A 22,591-nucleotide genomic window follows, 5' to 3' on the forward strand; every position below is an offset into this window, starting at 1 on the left:
TGTTTGGTATAGCTTAGTGACAAGCCTATCACTATGACTTTTTATGACCATTAAGGACAAGAGGATTACACTTTGTGTTTGTTCTCATAAGAACAGTAAAGCTGCCCCCCAAGACTTTGTATGATTTTTTTTTTGGATCAGTCCTCTTAACCACTAATCATGTAAAGTGATTTTAATCTTTTGTTTTTTAAAACATTTACACTATCAACTGCAATCTGAAGGGGGAGGGAGCGATTTAAGAGGGCAGATGGAGAGTTTAGCGTTTCTGTCAAAGTTCTAGGAGGCTTTTCTGTATCGTCCTGAATAGATCCCTTTCTCCTGCCTATATTTGCTCATACTTGCTCCTACATTAATGGCCACTTTTCTTTGCAGCTTAGTCTCGCATAAGTTTAACTAGACACCACAGTGACCAACATTTTCTGTGTTTTCAAAAGCTGGACTAAACAATGACCTATTTGACCACATGAATGTTATTCATGTTGTCTCCTTGTCAATTAACATTTACAATAGCAATACGAAAAGACTTCAAATGGGATGCTGGGAAAATGCTTTACACTTTCAAATCTAATGGACCAGTGGAATCTGCATCACGATTTAGTGTTGGACTCCCCATTCTTCAGAGAAACAGTCACTGTTGAATTGAAGTTATTTTCTATTAATAAACTAGAAAGTTTCCCTCTAGTAATTGGCCTGTCCTATAACATATAAGCCATAATAGAACTTCCATAGCCGATGGGTAGCTTTATTTACCTTAAAGGGGAGGTCACATGATCTCAAGGCCATACCATTCTTGTCCCATTCAGCGAACATCTCACGATCCGTCAACTACCCATCTTGTGATATGCTGTAAAAACAAAAAAATCCTGGTCTTTGTAAGCAATCCAGGCTGCGGAAACAGACAAAGAATTGGGGGGCAGCCTGTCCCCTAAACAAAAACAAAACAGTTTTTGGAGTTTTTCTGGGGACTGAAGGGACTGGTGAGCTACCTCTCTGATGTGTTTTGTTTGGTCCTTGATTCAAATATAATCTATGTTTTGGACAAAAGTGTCTGCCAAGAAATTTTAAATAATAAACAAACAAGCACATCATGTACAATCGTTGACTGCACATTTTAAAGATGAATTGCATCGGTCATTAGAGTTGTCCAGCTAGATATTTCCCAGTGTGTTCTCCTTATGCAATGTCCAGGACAAAGACCAGAGGAACTACATGCATCATATCGAGTAAGCTGTCGACATTCATGAACAGTCTATCTCACATTTCCTTTGAACACTGCATGAAGTAGAGGGTAACTTGTCGGAATGATTCAACCTCTCAGTGTGGGGTGAGTGTCTTGATTGTACTGTGTATTTGGGTCAAGAATGGGAGAGGCAGTCTCTGGTGGAGGGTTGTATACATGGCTACCTAAATAGTTTAGATGACCGCGCCGACTACATGGCCTGTCTTGGAAGTCTCGCCAAGTCGGGTCGAGCCACTCGGCTGACCTCTAACCCTTTCTGTAAATATGCCACAACAGATGTGCTCCACCGTAACCTGTGAAGCATTTGAGCTTGCCTCTGAATTTACCCAGAACAGCACACGGTAATCCACGGTATCCTTCAGTGTTAGCGTTAGCACTCTGGGCTTTACAGAGTAGCAGATGGGATGATTGGCTGAGTCAGTTAGGCTATTTTATGTTGCATTGGTAATGACAACCCCTAGCGCTATATAGTCCTGAGATACATTGAGGATGTGGTTTTTATTTATTAGCATTTCAAGCTGGTTCTGTTTTCAGTTATCAACTGTTGAAGTTAAGGTTGTCTGGCTCTTATCTGTAATTTGGCACCGTCCCTGACAAACTGGAATCCTGTAACAGCAGTCCCTGTCTCTGTAATACTGACCTCACTCTGCTGAACAATGAGACCGGCGCTATGCCTTTAAATCGCCTGTCATACCCTTTAAGACGTTTTATAAACGCCCCCAGTCTTGTATAAAGACCATCTGGTAGATAGATTAGATTACATAGAGATGGCTGTTTCCATTCTGTTGGTGTGCATATCTGCATTTCTGATATCTTGCCTCAATATTGTGTGTCTGTGTGTTTAAGAGAGAAGTGAGCCTGCCTACGTTCGTGTCACTGCATTCTGCTACTGCAAATGCAAACAGCTAAATTGATTCTCAACCGTTACATTTTCTCGCTCCACACAGTTCTCTCAAGTTCCGCGCTTGATTACTTGTGTCGACAGCGGGTCTTATGTCTTGACATTTTCCTGTCAAATCGTCTTTCCTTTCAAAAAAGTTTGAAATCACACAATTTGTCACAACATAGGCCTACCATAGGTTTTTACTGTGACATGTATTCATTGTTTGTTTTAATTGCAAATGTTTGTGCTTTAGACGTACATACAATGTAATGCATGGTCATAACACAATAAAGAGGACTAGTTACTGTTGCATTGAACCAATAAACATGTGAGTATTACCCTGCACTGTATTCGTATCCCTGTGTGATTGGTATGTTTCTATCCTCTCTGGTGTTCATTTGTTCGCTGTAATGCTACACCATCAAATCCCTATGATGATGGACTCCCAGTTAAAGCTGGTTAAGAGAAGACTGCTCTCAGAGAGAGGTGTCAAGAGCTCCTGTCTCACTCCATAGTGGTATAAATAGCAACTTAAGCAGCCAGTTTGGCAGCAAACTCTCTTGTCCTGAGTTCCACGCGGCCTTGGCACTGTCCAGGGTTACGGCTCCGCTTCCCTCAGACTGACTCATGGGCTTTCCAGCCTGGCCTTGTGACCCACATCCCTGCAACCCCCCGGAGAGTTGCTGTACCAGTGGTCCTCCAAGCTGGCCAGGGATGTAAAATCCACTCGTCCCCTCCAGCCCCTCTACCTACTCACCCACCCACCCCCAAAACTGTAAATGGGAACACGGATGTCGGGTCGTTTGCCAATGAATATATTATCACCTTGAGTTGCCGTGTGAGGAATGACAGTGTGTCTTGGGAGAGGGCTTTCACAGGTACTGAGGGAGGGTGTCGGAGAGCGATGATTGTGACAGAGTGGGAGGAGAAGGTGCTTTGACATCACATTTCTATCTCCCTTGCTCTCTCTCCCCTCCCTCGCACTCACTCTTTATCTTTCTCTCTCTCTCTCTCTCTTGCTCCCTCTCAACTGCTTTACTTTCACTCATGTGAGAAACACTACCTCCATGTTCCCTGGCCCTACCTTCTATTAGATTTGTGTTAAATGCAGCAGCTAACTCAATCAGGAGGAAATGTGGTTGCTGCACAGTCACTGTCCTCCAGTGCGAGGCGAGACAGCAGAGGACAAAAAGCAGCTTTGTGAATCCTCTTCTCTTACAAACCCAGCTTTGCATTAAGTAGGACTGAGCGAGTCTTTTCTAAAAATCTGTGGTTTGAAACCAGAGGCTGCAGCCACTGGGTATGCACTTTGTATGAGTGTGTGTGCGCGAGTGAGCGTCTGCAATGTGTGTATAATCAAGCTGGCAGCATGTGTGGGTAAGTGGTCTTAGCGTGGTCTTGTGTCTGTGTGTGTGTGTGTGTGTGTGCACGCATGCTTGGAAACGCTATCTCAAGCAGCAGCTGCAGAAGGAGCCGCTTGGAAAGAGAGAGAAGGAGGGAGAGAGAGAGGGAAGAGGAGGAAGGGAGGGTGAGTGTGTCACTGTGTCAGTGTGTGGGAATGCCATGCCATAGGGAACCACAGACAACGTGGCAGGACGGGGAAGGAAGGAAGGAGCGAGGGAGAGCGAGCAAGTCAACGAGGGAGGGAGGGAGACAGAAAAAAGGGAAACAGGCGTAGAAATCAACAGAGACGGAATGGCAAGAGGCAGTAAAAGCCTGCGACACTTTGAGGGCTGTAGGAGAGAGATTGTTATTCTTGGAGAACTCGTAGGGGGCTCTACCATGGGATGGAGATGGGTAGTACTGGGAATTGTCACAGGGGTGGTTCATTTACTCTAATCTTAACAGACAATGTCTGAAGCTGAGACGTTGTGAATGAGACGGGCACAAAAGACTGTTGTACAGAAATAAAACCCACACCAACTCTCCTCGGGCTCTGCATTTCCTTTGCTGATGTGTTATGGGAGCAGGCAGGCTGAAGGCAAAGTGTGATTCACCATCGAGCATCACTGCATCTCCGCTAGGGGCTGAGGGGGGGTGGGATGTGTGTGTGTGTGTGGGTGGGGGGGGGGGGGGGGGGGGGGGGGGTCATCTCTCTGAGCTGAAGCTGCTCTTTCCCCTGTGTGTGTGTGTGTGTGTGTGTGTGTGCGTGATCGCGCCTCTCTGGATAACATTAAAAAGTAGTTTGTCCAGCAGCTTGTTTTTTTTTTCATGTGGGGGTCAGCATAATAGTACTGTGAGACAATAATAAGCTGTTTTCAAGGAGGCTTAAAGGCTTTTCTGTTCCCTGTGATAAGACCGGGGGCAGCTTCACACGCATGGTCAATAGATTCCCTATAAACAGATATTAGGCTCAAGGGAGGGGCATTTTTTCCCAGAAATGTAGGACTATGTTGATGGGTGCATGGGAATACAATTATTTTTCCACTACAGTTACCACATGGTCTGCTGAGAGCATGATTGAGGCTAAATGTCCAAATAGTAAATGGGTATTTAAAGCTCTATTTTGCCACCCCACAATTCCAGGGGACACTATTATGTATACCATTTTGGTCTGTAAAAGGCCAAGTCAAAGATCAGTGAACTGGCATTCCAATCTTGTCCTTAGTACACAAAGCACTCACATTCCAGAACACACACACTCACTCACTCACTCACGTTCCCCATGGAACAGAAATAGAAGGATGCCACAATGACGGCATCAAAATAGGACCACCAAATGGTTGGTGAGCCAAAAGCATCTCTCTCTCTCTCTCTCTCTCTCTCTCTCTCTCTCTCTCTCTCCCTCTCCATCTAATCCATCACTTTTGAATATCAGTATTAGCAATAATTGGTCTGATAAGCTCTCTAACAAAGTTTGATTTATTTTAGTTTGCACATTCCATGCATAACCAGTCATGAGGGTTCCTGCACCACACCAGTGGGGAGAAGGAGATTTCAGACACATGACCACATTCAGACTACAGTATATGAGTCATGCTACAGTCAGACATCAGTCTATTACAGAAAAGAACAATGTTATGGCATTTACATTTCATTTCATATCAGTTATCCATGTTTTATAACATTTTGGGTCTGATCTCCCTCTCTGCCTAGTTATTTTTACATGAGTGTGTTTTTCTTCTTCTCCTTGTGGCCTGTGTGGTGTTTGAAGCTGCTCAGGCATGTGGGATGGAAACAGTCTCCATTTTCTCAGGCTCCTCACAAAAGGAGCCCCACCAGCAATCCTGCAGAGGAAACTCTGATAAAGGCCTCTATTGTAGCTACACTATCTGGCCTTTGATGTCTATCACGGCACTTAGTGTAAACAGCTTTGTTTATACACGTTAGGCTTTACTAGTTGCCTTTTGTGCTAAAGCCTCTAACCCAAATTGCCACACATTATAGAAGTTAATATGGTTATATATCATCTCACTTAAGTGATGTTATCATTAACTGCATCAGCTGGGAGGTTTTTGAGTATTCAGGCTAGTCTGAGTGAATGCTTTCGATAGCAGCTTGGAAAAAGAAAGAAGGGGAAAAAATGGGAAAAATGCCCCTGCCTGTGGCTTTTTTTTATGAGTGCCTGTAGACAGCTGGAAACGGGAGAAACAGCTCTTCCCCACTGGGAATGTTTTCACCATGACGGTGTCCAAACAGCTGAAACTGTCAAGGTTGCCGCGGCATCTCCCATGCCCAACCACACCACTCCTACTGTAACTGGCCCATGTCCAAACTCCAACTGGCCTACGTCCAACAGTACGTTTACCTTTTCTCAAACAGACAATGGAGTTGAGAAAGAATTATTGTGGGCGGGTTGATGTGGTGATTGGATTTTGATGACAACTGATAAGTGAGACAATGTGGATTTAAGGTCACACTCTCCTTTACTCAGGCTGCTGTAGATAGGAATAAAACCCAAAACATGCAAATCCTCACTAAAAGGTGGGATTTATACCTGAAGTACAAATTGTGGCAGGGCTATATGAGGCAATTGAAAGTAAATACCATGTCCCTTTACCATTTAAATATATACATATATTGTAATTATTATTATCTCTACTTTGCAAGTCAAAACAACCACCAGAAAGTGTTATACCTCATCGTTTAACAACTGCATCTGCAATGCAATAGGATTGATTACTCAGGGATAAAGTGTATTCCTTTGTGGGATCTGAGGACCAATAAAATTCTAATATATGCACTCGGACTAAAGGTCAAGCCAGTTGACCTTCATCCGAATAGCACCCGCGTCACAAAGGATCAATGGCCTGTCAAGGTGGTTCTTGTTGTACATTAAGCGGATCTGTGCTGACAGTGTAGGCTGTGTTATATGCCATATGTCCCTATGAACAGTCGCCAAGAGGATGCTAAAGAGTGATATTGTAACAAGGCAGCATTTTATTCCGTTACATCCTGTGGTGGACTGTCACACACGGTGTGTAAAAAGATGGAGAAGGTCATTTGTACAGTCTTGAGGGCTTTTTATTTAGGTAATAAATATGACCATGCTTCCCCTCAGGCTCGTGTGTATTTAATAAATCTGTTTATGCTTCGGCCCAGCATGTGCATGTAAGGGCCATATCCTTACCAGGAAGTGTTATGCCGCCTCCCACTCCACGCATGCGCAAATAGCCTGTAATAATGGGACTGGTGACAGTGGGCAGATGGCCCTGTCTCTTGGGAAATCAGGGGGGTAAATCTCTCCATTTAAAGCAGACAACCTGCGCCAGGGCCGGGGAGAGGAATGGCTCAGAGCCCCCAGCAGGGGTGACAGAACCAGAGCGGCAGCGAGAGTGAAGCAAGGGCAAAAAAAGTCTCAGTAGTCTCTAATCCCAATTCACTCTCGCCGGGAGATTATGAAGCTGTCTGACAATTAAGGCGCAGGGAAATATTCTGGCACCAATGGATGACATAGTGCTAATTTTTTGTGTAGCCTATTTGTGGGTCTATTTGAAATTATATTTATTCATATTTGGCCCATGGCTTAGTGTCAGTAATGCTGGACTTAGGAGATGTGGGGTTGCGGTGACACACTTGTTTTCTGTGTCGCTGAAGGTTTTCTCTTTCAATGCTTTGCCTCTGTTTTAACCCCAGTGTTAATCCGGTCTGAATACCCATCTGGTTAGTTGAGGTAGCTACACTGTAGAATGATGTCAACATGCCACAACTCAGTCACGTTTGAGGGTGTAGCCTAGCGTAGCACATGACATCCTAATGCTCAGTGGTTTGTAAGTGAAGTGGCTCACTGTCATTTACTGAAATGACATTTTTATAAAAAAAAAAAAGAAAGAAAAGTAGGACACTTACTATATTGTGACAAAATTGACATAGGCTAGAATTTTTTTTATTAATGGGAGGACTTCCCTTTTCCCTTTGAACACTGTAAATACATTATCGGCTACCACTGAATACAAATATTATAACGTTCATATAAGTCAGTGGATCAGAAAATCCATTGTAGGTTGAGCATATAGAGCTATATAGGCCAGACAGGGAGGAAAATAATATTTATTATAGGCCCTTGATATTGTGAGTTTACCCTGTTGGTATAGGCTACAGTATGTTGCCATGTTGCCATGTTTTTCAAACGCATGCATCAGAAAATGGTTGTAAGGGGCAGACCTGTTGGCTTGAAAAGAGAACCGTTTTATAAAATAAAACTGGCAGTGCATGCCCAAATAGTAGGCTACTCTGGGCACCGACATAGTCACAGTGAATTTGTTGTCAAGGAAACTGAAATAGAGGGAAAGATGCGCGATAGAGAATGAGAGGGGCGATACGGAAGAAGTAGGCCTATGTGTGTGTGAGGAAAAGGGGGAGGGTTGGGGGTCATATTATATGCGAGTCCCTCAGTAGTCGGTTCTGCTGCTGCTGCTGCTGCTGCTGCTGTGGAGCTCGATATCAGGGCAGCCGGAGAGGGGTGGGGGGCTGTGAAGGAGGCTTTTCATTTTTATTTCTACTCGATATTTTGCAGCGCCACAATGATCCGTCGTTGGGTGCAATCTTTTCCAATCACATTTCGTTAATGTGTATCTTAAATTAGCGTTAGACGACGGTAAAATAGGAGAACATTCGTTTTTGACCTACTGAGGATGCTCGTAGTCCGCCCGACTCTTTGATGAGGGCTTTCTCCCTCGCGCTTAGCTTGTTTAACCTACATATTTGATTATAGGCTACCGGTGAAGGAGTGACCGGTTTTCATTTGCATACGCCTTAACTGTGCTAGTTAATTTGTTATTATTTCGTTATTTGGGCGATTGGGGGGTTGCGTCTCCCGTTCGGTTTTTTAATGACTGGTTTCGTGTTTTGCTGCGCTATGTACATGGATAAAACCAGTGTGCTCCGGGGTAAGACAATTCACCTAATTTCCAAAATGATTTCATTCAATCTTGTTTCTTATTAATAGCTGGCTTTTAAATTGAATCTTGTGCAGCAGATGTTTAGCTGCAGTGTAGCCCACACCGAATGTCCAGTCAATGCGTCTGTAGCATGTCGGCATTATCCATCCATGTGATATGGACCATAGTTCAGTGTGTCAGTATGCAATTGCAAGGGGCTATTAGTTTGCCACGTCTGGGAAATGAGAGCATGTCGATAGTACATAAATCTTTATAATTTGTGAAAACATTGTCAAAAATGTGCCATTGTGCAATGGGTAATGTATTTGTATAGTCAATGAGCTTCACCTAGGGGATGTGATTCAAGGCACAAATCTCTGACGCTGCAGGTTTGTGAAATTATATGCCTGTATTGACAAATGGCTGTTGAGACATCCAGCCTCAACCACAGTGCAATGCCATTTTATCTTCATTTTCAGTTTGGACTGTAGGCTTTTTGAGCAATTCCTTTTTTTACGTGATACACACCTACCTGTCATTCCCTTCTACATGCAACGCGCAATGCAACCGCACTAACATGTATGCTACATGTAGGTTGCAAGGCAGTGCCTTCAGGTGATCCACATGAGCTTGGAGCTGCTGTCTTCATGCACTGCAGAGCTGCTGCATGAGGGCTGTGAAATGTTAACCAGTCAGTTCTGTGTATAGCCTACATTATACAGTGTATATTAACCGTGTGTGTCTGTGTGTGTCAGCCAATGTGTGCATAGGAAGCAGGAAAAAAAAAGATGGAGGGATGGATGTTTCATTAATAAGGCTTTTTTGAAGAACTTATGCACGTTACGTATGGATGCGAATAATAATTTCCCTGCATGATATTTTAGGAGTCTAGGTATCTTTGTACTGACCACTGAGTGGGGTGCACAGCATTGGCGTCAGTGTTACTGTTATGTTGTCAACTCATGTGCATTTCCAGACATGCTTTATCAATTTGTCAACAGAAAATATGAATATAAATATGGTGGTTATGTGTCATGTCAAGATACATTGCCACATACACGGTTCAAGGGTGTTCTTCCACCGAGTTTGGGTATTATTGCCTTATTTATGAGATGTGACACCGCCAGCAGACGCTTGTGTGTCTCAAATGAATTCAGAGCAGCCTGCTACTGTTTAATAGTCATAGGTGCAAGTACATCATCAGCACATCACTGTGCGCATCTGTAGGAAATAATCAGCAAACCACCACCAAGTTGGAGGTCACTTGTAGTTGTCAAGCACTATAGGCTCAGACATGATGGCAGTATGTTTCTCAATTTTTTCTGTCTGTGTTTAATTATAGCTTAGGTAAGACATATGTATCTTAGTCACTTTCCTTCACTGTTCCTGCAGCACTGGTATTTTCATGAATCTCACTGGCTTGAAATGGCAGAGACACAGATAAAACATCTAGTCATATTACAATGCAATTGTTGCCCTTGTTCCAAAGCCTGTCTAAAAGTAGACTGTGCTTTTGTTTCTGTCGAGTACCTGCAAAACATGGCTTTGAGGAGAAGTGATCACAAAACATCTGTCAGTGGCTCCGACTTGTGTGCTGGCCTGCTGTTGACTCTCCTGTCAGTCGACGCTACTGACGGGGATAAAAATAGGCCCTGTAGCTCGGAGCCTTCAACACATCCTTCGCCCGTGTCACGGTGGAATGGAACGTAATCATATCTCAGTGCTTTCCGTACACTCATTATTATATTTCTCACTGGAAATAGACCATAGAGTGCAGTCATGATACCGAGGTCCGGTCCCCTCTGTCAGGTCAATCTTTGTAATGTCTGTGGTTTATTGACACGAAACAGCATGAATATTTAATGGTTTCTGAAATCTAGTGGACGGTCAGCGAAACAGTGTGTTTTCGAGTAGGCTATTGATTTGTCGGGGATTGACAGTTGAGGATTGTTGTCTTGGTGCGTCCCCTACCTCCCCTCAGTAAGGCCTAGGCCATAGCGGATCGAGTTTCCGTGAATTACTAGAGATAAAGTTCAGCTCTTACCAAGTCACAAGACCACAAGGTGTTGCAGTGCTGCTGCACTCCAGTGAATGGAATAAGATAGCCTCTTTGTGAGTGAGGTTGTTGGCCTAGATGTGGCTATTATGGAAATAAAATTGCAGATGTTTTGTTTTTCTGTGAGTGCAGAAGGAGTGTTTTATCATAGCCAGCATGCTTTATATCTTGTAATGTATGGTGGCCAAAGCCTCCAGTATACTCAAGGTAGTAGTGAAATGGTCAGATTTTGTCCCCATCTATTTATTTGCATCCGGTTTTCAATGAAACATTTAGATATTGTTTTAACCCTGCTTAATTCAAAGACATTTTCGGCCATTGTTGAGAGTTATTTGGGCCATATTTCATAGGGAATTATGGGGGTCATTAATGTTGCCCTCTATTTGATGTCTGAATTTCGCTTGATACACTCTGCGTACCAACAAATATGTTTTCCACCTACTAGCGGCAGACATGCAACAAATTGTATGTATCATTGTAGCCTGGCACATTTCCTAAGTCCCTGAAAACAGCTGTCGTAAAGCCCCTACTCAAAAAGAATAATCTGGATGTTTCCATATGAAACTACAGGCCCATAACCAATCTACCATTTATTGGTATAATTGTTGAGAAAATAGTCTTTAATCAACCAACTGTTTTCTTAACATAAAATGGTTGTCTCGACCTCTTTTAGTCAGGTTTCCATGTTTATCACAGCACTAAAACAGCTATTATTAAAGTTTAAATGACATAAGCCTTAATGCAGAGAAGAACATGCAGGCAAAATATCAATCCTGCTATTGGTCTTTAGTGCAGCTATTTGTTGGTCACAGCATATTACTCCACAGGCTATAACAGTAAGTTGGATTCTCAGCTATAGGCAGAGACACGCTTAAATCATACCTACAGGAAAGGAGCTTCTGTGTTGCCATCAGCAGCTGTACCTTTACGCCAGCATCTTTAACCGGTTTCGTCCCTCAGGGATTGATCTTGGGGCTGCTGTTATTCAACCTTGATATGCTCCCACTCGGACAAATCATCAAGATCAAATTGATTTCATATCATAGTTATGTTGAGGGCATCAGCATTTAGCTAGCCCTGTCACCTAATGACAATGGACCTGTCGAATCTTTTTGTTTCTATATTGACCGAATTAGCAACTCGTTGTCTGAAAACATTCTTTACCGGGACAAGTGAAGTACTAATATAAATATACTTAGTTAAAGGGAGGAAAGACACTCTTCTTTGGACAAAATGGCTTAAATCAAAGGATACTGTTAAAAAATCTTGCTATCTTAATTGATAGAAATCTTAACTTCAACAGTCACACGAAAGCAATAGCTAAATTAACTTTTACCACCTGAAAAACATTGGCAAACTAGACCCTTATGTTATGACATAATGTAGGAAAACTCATTCATGCTTGTATTTTCAGTAGGGGTGATTATTGCAATGGGCTTTTCATTGGACTTCCTAAAAGACCATTAGACAACTTCAACTAATACAAAATGTAGCAGTTACAGTTTTCACACAAAAACAAACAAACGATGGAACTGACCACACCAACCCAATACTTAAGTCCCTGCGTTGCCTTCCAGTAAGTTTATTTTAAAGTACTGCTGCTTGTCTTTTGCTTGAATTATTAAATGGGATGGGATAAAGCTACCTATCAGATATCTTTCAACAATACACACTGTTTACAGGAAAACACTCCATTGTGAATCCCCTTGGGGATCAATAAAGTATCTATCTATCTCATTAGCTGCTTTGCAGCTCTGGAACCAACTTTTCCGCTACAAATGAATTTAACCAGATGCACTTTGTGTTGTATGACTTTTAATTATGTATTTTTGTATAATGTCTTCGCCTTTTATTGGTCATTGTATGCTTTTATTTGTTATTGCATTGCAATTCCCAGCTTTTGTTTGCGTAAAGCACATTGAATTGCAAAATAACTAAAACTGCCTTGCCTTGCCTTGCCACATGATAAGCAAAGATTGGACTTAGTTGGCTGGAAGGGATTTCGGCTCAAGAGTGGCCTGTGGTACAGTATAGTGCTTGAATAGCAGTATTTCATGAGCTTGCGCTGTACCTACTGTAAGCACTTATTTCCCACCGACCTTTCAAATCAGGCAAGATGTTTTCTCAAGAAACAATGGCTGCTGTTGAATGGAAAGCTAAAACACACATTTCCTTGCAGTGCAGGTGCAGGATATGTGTGTTTGTTCATTCTGGGCAGGTCGGGGAGCCACTAAATCGAGCCGTTTCACACACTCTCCTCGCCAGAAATCTGCACTGCTGCCCATCGCTACCCAGACAAAATCCTAAAGCGCCACGTGATTTAATGATATAATGATCTCTACAGGACACTTTAAAAAAGAAAAAACCCCTCTCTCGCTTTGTCTATCCATGGACATATTGAGTACAACACAAACACTTTAGTGCAACATCTGTAAACACAAATGCTGGATGGATGGCTTCTAGAGGCAGAGGGTACTCTGTTCACTCTGCACAGTAGTGACCTATGTGGCTGTGTGTGTGTGTGTGTGTGGGCGGGGAATGAGTGAGTGGGTGAGTGAGTGTCTCTGTCTGCCCTCTTTATGGGAAATGGAGCATGAAAATGCCAGTCAGTCATAAGTAAAGTTTAGAGAAAAGAATCGGGAGGGGGAAGCCTTTTAAAAGCATATTGAATATTGTCAGGGCACATTTATGTCCAGCTCTAGTTAGACATACAACTGACCAGCACTAAACAAGCCTCTTCCTGAATTCATTAAAGTGCTTGCATGTCTGTGCTTACTGACAGACAAAAAGAGACAGCATGAGAGAGACAGAGAGAGAGATACACAGAGATACAGAGAAAGTGAGAGAGAAGGAAAACTGCCCATCTGTCTAGTTGCCTGGACGGCTTAGCATTGTAACTGCAAAGAAAGAAATGGAAGGAATTTCCCCCTCTGTCTACCATTTGACGACCATGGAAAATAGTGATTGTGCCGAATAGTAGCATACCTTTAAAAAAAAAGCTGTGTGAAAAGGGGTCAGCTGTTGCACTAAGGTTAGAGGGAGAGTACACTAGAGTTTGTGCACTAAAGTTTGTGTGTTGCATTATGTTTCCAGGGGCTTTCTAAGATGGGTTGTCCGTAGCTCTACAAACCTCAGCTGTATCACATCTGATTTGCTGACTAACATGTGTGCAAAGACATACATCAGCATGCATTGAATACAAAACATCTTTTCATATGAAAACCACTGTGTTCAACCCATAACATGAAAAACACTTATTTTGGTCTATTCAGCTTAAAAATATTCTGGGTATTTCACCAGAAATGTGCTTGTAGGTCAGTGGGGAAGATCAGAGAAAGGCCTCCATTTTTCCCTGTCTAAACATTTGAATGGTACGAAGCACTGATTGATGGGATTGTCTGAATGGGCCATTTCAGGAATACTTTAAGAGGTAAAAAAAAAGCATTAAATAAATAAGAAAACAGTCAAGCGAGTCTCGGGCCAAGATAGCGTGGGTTTCTTTCTGTTGCTCAGTCTGTCTCTCTCTCTCTCTCTCCCTCTCCCTCTCTCCCTTAAGCAATTTCAGAGGAACATGTGGAAGTAATTTTAGCCCCCTGCCTGAGCAAATGGGTACGAATGTCATCATATGGAACCAATTAGGTCTGTGCAGGGGACAGGCGGGCTTTTTGAGATGGCAACATTGTCTGAACGTCTGTGCTTTTCGACAGCTAATCTGACTACTGTCTCTTTAAGAGACTGCACTCACTTTAGGTTCAAGGAGGGGAAAATGACTATGCATCTTTGTCTTTGGTCATCTTCTTGAAACATTAACTTCCCTTAAAAGTGCCGCTAGCTACCCGTGGACCCTGCGGTCTTGGGAGAGAGAACAGATTCTATATCAGCACTTCTTTCTTCGGTGTGTGTTTTTTGGTCACTCGGGTCACGCTTCGCCTCAGCGGATTGACGGGTTCTCCAGAATCCAAATTCAGCGCAGGAAAACAATGACCTGCCGAGCACTCTCGTTGCCCCTCCGCGTAGCACACTGACCTACTTACAAAGCACTGCAGCTGGTCAGCCAGCCAGCCAGCCACTAGAGAAATGTTTCCGAGCCAACTCGGAACCACTGCAGGTGTTCTAGAATCATCATGGCGCACTGCCGTACCGTCTGACAGAGGACAGGACAAGACAGTGACCTACCCAAGCACTTACACGCTCAGTCCAACACACCCAGGCTTCACTAAATTACCAGTCAGTGTGTGTTAATGAAGGCTTGGAGGTCAACTGTATGGTGGTGTCTGTGGTGAGTGAGTGAGAGAGGTGAAGAGAGTGTTTTGTTTAAGTGGGAGCTTACAGTCTAATTTGCTCCCTATTAGCTTTTATTTAAGACTTCTCTCTCTCTCCAACCGGTCACTAATCTACGGCCGGTCTTGCAGACCTTACGTGGCAAATATCACTTTTACTGGCTGGACAAAGCCAGTTTTCCCCCCTCTCTTTCCCTTAGGCCTATACTCTTTGGAAAGTTCAGTCTGGTTCCAACAAATGCTCTTCCAGTTGTGTCTGGTAGAGACATTTTATGGGTTCTTCGGTAGTAGTTTCTGTAGCAATTTGCCGTGGTGCAGAAGTTTTTATAGCTCTGAAACAGTCAGTTTGAGTGTGAAACACTTGATGTAAAATAGCAGATGTAAAATGTGCTTTTTGGAGCCCCTTTTTTAGTTTGAACTAAACAAAACAAAAAACAAAAAAAAACACATCCGTTGCTAATTCTGTCACTCCCCCCTCTTTCACAGGCCCCTCGTCCTCTAGTCCTCGGCTCCTAACAAAGAGCCTCTCCCTGGAGCCTGGAACTGGTCCTTGCCTTGAGGCGCACGAGACCCCCCAACGTCTCTGCTCCGACCCCGGTCCTCTAGGGCCTCCGCACTGCAATGGCACCAGTGAGAACGGAGCACAGGACACGCCCCCCATGGCCCCAAAGACACGGCCGCCTTTGCCTGGTCCAAAACCACAAGGTAACCCATTGTTGTCTAATGCCCAGGTCATTTCTGGTGTGATTGCATCAGTGGCAGGCAGCCACGTAAAGAGTTTCCATTATTCACCAAACAGTCATCAACACCTCATTAATAATAGGTGTAAACAAGGAAACGGGACATTTGCAAAGAAAATGTTAACAATATAAATTGAAAAAAAGAATATGGAGAGTATCCCAAATTTGTTGGAAAATAACCCCAAAACCATACTCTTATTCCAAATAAAAATACTAAATTAAACTGCAAAATGTCTTATGACATCTGTATATGTATACATTTTCTGTTGTTCTTATGGTCCTTATAGATCTATGGAATATGTGTATTTTTACACATGTATTTTATTTGGATTTGGATAAATGTGTTTATACAACATTTGCAAGTGTATGTGTCTGTGTCAAATGCTGCTCAAGGTCAAATGTGGTGTCATAAATCTCTGTCATGTGCCTCCCGAAGTGCCCCCGAAGCCACCTCATCTACAGCAGAGTGCACGGCGACCCCGGCCCCCAGACAAGCCTCTGCCCCCACCACCGCCCTGCAGGCCTCTCCCGGCGGACCCCCGCGCACCCCGGCCTGCAGCCCCCCGGGCCGAGGGGACGTCGTCCCCCACCTGCGTCCACTCCCTCATCGAGAAATTTGAGAGGTGAGAGATGTCAGCTCTGCCTCAGACGGCCCTCTGAGATTACCATAAAATGTGACACTTGATTTGTGGGGACTGTCAAAAAAAGTGCAGCGTGTTTTTGTTGTTTTATTTATATCAGAAAAAGTGATTGATTTATTTCCTTCTTCTCTACAATATATTATGCATTTACTGATGTACTGTTTTCATGTTTTTACACTTTTATTGTTTTCTGTTGAGTGGCAAACTTTTTTTTTTTTTTTTTCATTCACAGAGAGCAAATCATTGTGGTGCCAGATATCACAGGAGGGGTGATGTGTGTCCCAAGAGTCCCTGACCAATCAGGAAGTGGTGCTAGTACCCCCCCAATGTCAGACACCCCCCTGCCCTGCCCCCTCCCTCAGGATGCGCTGGAGATGCCGCTGTCTTCCGCTGAGAGGGAGAAAGAGGACATGGAGGAGGAACTGGATGACAACGAGGAGGAGAGCGAGGAACTGGGTGCCTCTTGCTCGGAAAAACGCCTGTCTATGGAGTCAGGCTATAGTGCCTCCGATAAACTATTGGATGCAGTGGAGATGAGAGATCTGATGGCGAGCCAATCAGATGTCCCGTCTGACCGGCTGTCCCTCCCACCTCAGCAGACGGACGGGAAGCTGGCCAATAGGGACAGTGGCATCGACAGCATCAGCTCCCCATCTCACAGTGAGGAGTTGTGCTTTGCCGTCGACGACGACAGGGTTGGCCCCGAACGCGAGATCTACCCCTGCAGCCCTCTGCCGACTCTTCCTCGCCTCTCCTCCTCATCCTCGTGCGGCTATGCAGACGGGCAGGGAGAGGAAGGTGGGGCGTCCGGTGGAGGAGCGCGAGACTCGGAAGGAGACAGCGACCTTGAGGAGGGGAGTGGAGATGAAAGCGAGGTCAATCCCATGGCCCTGCAGCCTCTCACCCTTCCCAAAACAGAGAGGCAAGACTCCGCTGAGGTAAGTGAGGGAACTTCCAATGGACTGACTGACAACACTTTTCTCAAGTAGTTCGCCTACAGAGAATTTACAGATGGTTTGTTTCCGTTTGTCTGATGGAATTCAAGTTCGGATTTTGATATTGAAAACAATCCCTGAATATTGTCTCAAACAAACCAAATCCCTAACCCTAACCTTAATCATAAATTGTTGTTAACAGAGTGTCAAAGTTGTTATAATTTGAGTAGTCCGTAAGAGATCGTCCAAGTAAAATTCTATGAAAAAACATCAGTATTCTAGTATCACACCGATGCTAACAACATAGACACATCATGCAAATCGCTAACCAACCCATTCCCCCAAAAACAAGAGAAACATTTGGGCTTCCCACTCACATCCCCATCTGTCGTGCACTTTGCCACAGCTCTCGATTCAGCAGAGGGTGTTCAACATCGCCAACGAGCTGCTGCACACAGAGAAGGCCTATGTGACGCGGCTACACCTCTTGGACCAGGTGTTTTGCGCCCAGCTGATGGAGGAGGCGCGATCGCGGGGCTCCTTTCCCTGCGAGGTGGTCATGGGCATCTTCTCCAACATCTGCTCCATCTACTGCTTCCACCAGCAGTTCCTGCTGCCAGCGCTGGAGAAGCGAATGGAGGAGTGGTAAGGAAGAACCGGATCGGGGCGCCTCAGGGTCATTGTGTATCTTTTAAGAATGCCAGTGTGTTAGTCACCTGGTTTGTTTTGGTGAGGGTGTAAACAGGAGGCTGAAAAAGTAGACAGACCATTTTCATCAGTGAGACATTTATTCTCTATGAAGCAATACACACTCACACACACACACACACACACACACACACACACACACACACTCAACAAACATGTTCAAAACAGTTCCTAGCAAGCTGAAGAAGTCCTCATGTTCCCGTAAATGTTATTTAGACTTCAGGCATGAGGTTGTTGGAGAGGAGCAGAAGTGTTACACATATTTAAACACTCTTAGTCAAATATCCACAACAAGGGCCGGCAGGAAACAGAATCTAGAATTCAGACCCAGACACTGTGGGATGGAATTCCAGAATGTTGCAGTCCTTGACCTTTGCGGCATCTTTTTTTCCCTCTCTGTCCTCTCTCTCCCTCAGGGAGCAGAATCCTCGTATTGGGGACATCCTGCAGAAGCTCGCTCCCTTTCTGAAGATGTACGGGGAGTATGTGAAGAATTTCGACCGAGCCATGGAGCTGGTGAACACCTGGATGGAGCGCTCATCCCAGTTTAAAGCCATCATTCACGACATCCAGGTGGGACTCTCAATAGGCATGCTGAAGTGTAAACACAGAGTAACCTCCCCGCGCAGCAGAAGGGTTCTATAAAAACCAGGAAGTGGGGCTAGTGAAGGGACTGGCAGAACCGTAAGACAGGGACAGTCCCTCCATTTTCTTTAGCCTCTGAAGATAGGAGCCTTTTTGCTTGTAGTCACAGTTGGTAAAATGACACAGCTGTGGCTGTTGTGGTGAGCGAGATAAAAAAAAAAAAGGATTTGTAAAAATCAAAAATTTTTTTAAAAATCCTTGTACTGGTCCCTCGGTGCAAAATGTAAGCACTCATTGCTTTGTTTCTGTTTTACCTCCATGACAGGAGCATAACTCATTTTTACTAAGCTGCACATTGTCAAAACATGCAGTCACACAGGCAGTATTTTGGTGGACATTACTACAAGAGTATAAGCAGCAGATTATCTTAGATCTAGTGTACTGTACCAGTACTCCATTACACTAGGAACGCAGCTGCTGTTGTCACCTACAGTACCTGGAAGGTAGCAGAGTCGAATTTTGAATTGGATATCAAAGCACGTTCAGTAGGTGTAAAGCATTTACGGAATGTGTATGGTTTTGATGTGTTCTTGAGAGGGCCAGGAATAGTTAATGGATACAGGTCTTGCCAAAGACCAAAGATCTTCAAATAAAAATGTGCACATGCTCATGCCTTTACAACGCCACCATGTTCTGATGAATGAGCAGGATCAATATGGCGTGTTCTCACCTTCAAATCCCCCAAAACTCACACGACATTTCAAAACATTTCAAAGAAAGACAAACATTTGATGAAAAATAATGAGACCACTGCGCTTCCGCTGTCAGGAGTAATCTAGCAGATGAAAGCGGGGGCGATTCTCCGCGGCCCCGGAGTCGTTGGAAGGAGAAGTGTAAGCAGAGGGAATACAAATGGAGGGCCGAACGGGGGCCTTCTGCACCACTTCAAAAGTCTACCTTTCACCTTGTGAGCAGAATACTAACATGGCTGGTCCCTCTTGTGCACATCTGTGTGTGTGTGTGTGTGTGTGTGTGTGTGTGTGTGTTAGTGTCTGGGGAGTGGGGGATGGAGAAGTGGGTAAGAATGGTAGTGCTGGGAGTAGTGTAGGAGGAGGAAGGGGGGTTTACGCTGCGGAGAGAGCCAGGCGAGTTGCACACCCACGGGGGCAAAAGCACCGGGGCTTCCCCTTATAAGGCCATGGAGCTGTGAGTCGTGTGGTCTGCAACAATATAGTGGCTGCCTCCTCTGGAGCCGGCGCTGGTGAATAAGTATCTGACATTGCATTATCTTTACCACATGGAGTGGCGCACTGAAATTCCTGTTTGTCTACTAGTGTGTGTGTTTGTGTGTGTGTGTGTGTGTGTGTGTGTGTGTGTGTGTGTGTGTGTGTGTGTGTGTTTCTACTGTGGATGTTTGGGCATGTTTGTGTGTGCGATTATGGATTTGTGTGTGTGTGTGTGTGGTGGGGGTGGGGATGGGGGATATCTTTCCCAGCATATCAAGTTAAGTGTTGTATGGCTTATTTGGTTTAGTTGGTCATGTGTAAATGAGGTGATGTCTGTGTCATTTACAATGTCTGTAAGCTGGTATCGTTGAGTCATAATGTATTTCCCAACGGCTGTACTTGTATGGTTGCATGGTGGTGTAATGGTGTATGGGGGTGAGTTTCGTCTCAGCTATTTAATGCCAAGGTCAAGGGTTCAGTTCCCAAGGAGAGTCATTTAGAAGATATAATCATTGCTCCGGATACCCATAAATCACTCAGCATCTTAGCAGAGCAAATGACAAAATACTAGTTACTGAATGTCTGATTTTGTGTTTGTTTGTTTGTTTGTTTGCTTGCTTGCTTGTGTGTGTGTGTGTGTGTGTGTGTGTGTGTGTGTGTGTGTGTGTGTGTGTGTGTGTGTGTGTGCATGTGCGTGTGTGTGGGTGTGTTGCAGAAAGAGGAGCGGTGTGGAAACCTGACCCTGCAGCACCACATGCTGGAGCCGGTGCAGAGGATCCCGCGCTACGAGCTCCTGCTCAAAGACTACCTGCACAGGCTCCCTGAGGACGCCGACGACTTCAAGGATGCACAAAGTAAGAAGCACCCCAACCCTCCACCCCCCAGGCCAGCTTGTCACACTGCCCCTGATACTGGGAGAAACAGTCCATTCTCGCCTGTGGGCCTCAGCACTGTGTCATTGTCAAGGGCGTAGTTTACATAAATGTGTAACAGCAATGATCCTGTCAAAGTGATACTTGCGTGCTGAATTCAGCTTGACAAGGGCAGGGACAAAAGTCTTTGAAAAAGTTAAATGTGTGTGTACAGTATATACTGTATATATAAGGATTTATACAAGCTCTGGAAAAGCAACGTTCCTACTCAGTAGTGACTGTTGTTATGGAAATAGGCATTGTTAATTGTTTATCTGGTTTTGTATAAATCCATGATAAGTGAAGTGCTTGTGTCGTCTAGCAAAGGCTGCAACAAAAGCGGAAGTAGCCAAAACAAATCGGAGACAAATGTTGTTTATCTAACCCCGAGATGTACTGTATCTGCCTCTCAGAATCTCTGGAGCTGATCGCCACAGCTGCCGAGCACTCCAACGCAGCCATCAGGAAGATGGTGAGTTTTCAGTTTTCTCTCACCGTGCCAAATGTGTGACCACATCAGCTCTCATGCCCCCCCTCCAACTAAACCTTAGCCTGCAGTACCCAGCTTCAGGGAGCAGCTGGGGGGAAACAGACACTGCCATTTAAGCAAGAGTTTGTAATTAGGGGACGACTGTCTCTTTCATGTGAAGTTGTTTTTGAAAGTCTTTCATTTGGAACTGTTAATTGGCCTGGCTTCAAGTTACAGCAGTGCTACGATGCAGCAAGCAGCAAGGTCATCTATTTTTTTCCTGAACCCTAAGAGACAGCTTTGTCGAGTTTGCATTAATTATTGCTTTGAGGTCATAACCATGGCTCAGTGGTTCAATGGCTCGATACCCCCAGTTTCTCCAGTGATTTTTAATGTGGCTGAAATATGTGCCTCTGTGCAAATTTTGTGGGACGTAAAACAGTGGCAGTAAAAGCTCTGGCATCCGTGTTTTGTGTGTGTGTGTGTGTATCCTAGGAGCGCATGCGAAAGCTGTTGAAGGTGTACGAGTTGCTCGGAGGAGAAGAGGATATCGTTAACCCTACTAATGAGCTCATTAAGGAGGGGCACATCCTCAAACTCTCAGCCAAAAATGGAACCTCGCAGGATAGATACCTCATACTGGTGAGTGTGGAGTTGTGGCAATGCTGGGCGGTCATTGTTTTTGCAGGATTTCATAGCTATTATTCATATTTTTGGCTGCAGATTCTTGGACACATCCCTTTGTTTATAGGTCGCATAAGTTTAAGTTCTTGAGTTATTTTACACTCTCCTCGGCTGAACTGTGCAACTTAAACACTTAACATTCTGGCATAAGTGCTTGAAAGCTTACATGTATTGTTATCTCATTAATTTCTGTCTACGTCCTCTGGTTGCTTTCTCCATCCATATCTCTTTCTCTCTCTCTCCCTCTCTCCCTCTCTCCACAGTTCAATGACAGGTTACTGTACTGTGTTCCAAAGTTGCGGCTCATAGGGCAGAAATATGGAGTCAGAGCCCGGATAGATGTAGACGGCATGGAGGTTTGTCGTTTTTCTGCTATACACTCTCATGTCCACAAAATGTATTTCAGACACATCCTGTGCAAGTATAATAAATAATAAATAGTTCACATGTGGCTTGATGAAGTGAAGTGATCTGGGAAGGGAACTCCCACTGACTCAGTACTATGTAGGGGTGTAACCATGGACTGTGTCTCAACAGTTCTCAGTTCAGAGGCATGACAATACGCAGGGGTTTAAGAATGCACTGTGGCCCAACAAAAAATGGGTGACAAAAAGACTTAACATTTTTAAGTTTTTTATTTTATTATCAAGTTACCTGACAAAGGAAAATGGGCTCTCTGATCTTTATTGATGATGAGACAAATTCGCCTGAAGAGCTTAATCTTGATGGTGGATGCGGGCACTTACAGGCTCCATCGAGATGTTTTAATATGAGTTACATTCTACAAAAACAAATAATCTGAGGCTTAGGGCGTAGTTAGCTTTACCTTGCTGTCAACAATGAGGGCAGGATAGGGACACCGGTATGGTAGATGCTGTTCCTCAGGGCAGTAGATTTGCATGTGTTAACTGTG

The 22,591-nt window shown here is 44.2% G+C and overlaps 1 protein-coding gene across 1 annotated transcript in view; it reads left to right on the top strand.

Annotated features, from left to right (window-relative positions):
* The window catches only part of fgd1 (FYVE, RhoGEF and PH domain containing 1), a 32,437-nt gene that overhangs the window by 2,468 nt on the left and 7,378 nt on the right, over nucleotides 1-22,591 (top strand). Inside the window, exons 2-10 of the mRNA XM_062541372.1 lie at nucleotides 15,266-15,484; nucleotides 15,956-16,142; nucleotides 16,393-17,098; nucleotides 17,502-17,740; nucleotides 18,220-18,376; nucleotides 20,330-20,468; nucleotides 20,939-20,997; nucleotides 21,490-21,636; nucleotides 21,942-22,034. Coding sequence (XP_062397356.1) covers nucleotides 15,266-15,484; nucleotides 15,956-16,142; nucleotides 16,393-17,098; nucleotides 17,502-17,740; nucleotides 18,220-18,376; nucleotides 20,330-20,468; nucleotides 20,939-20,997; nucleotides 21,490-21,636; nucleotides 21,942-22,034 — 1,946 coding nt within the window. The remainder of the gene's footprint in view (nucleotides 1-15,265; nucleotides 15,485-15,955; nucleotides 16,143-16,392; nucleotides 17,099-17,501; nucleotides 17,741-18,219; nucleotides 18,377-20,329; nucleotides 20,469-20,938; nucleotides 20,998-21,489; nucleotides 21,637-21,941; nucleotides 22,035-22,591) is intronic.

The sequence above is a fragment of the Sardina pilchardus genome, chromosome 7, assembly GCF_963854185.1.
Source record: "Sardina pilchardus chromosome 7, fSarPil1.1, whole genome shotgun sequence".
In the NCBI taxonomy this organism is placed as follows: domain Eukaryota; kingdom Metazoa; phylum Chordata; class Actinopteri; order Clupeiformes; family Clupeidae; genus Sardina; species Sardina pilchardus.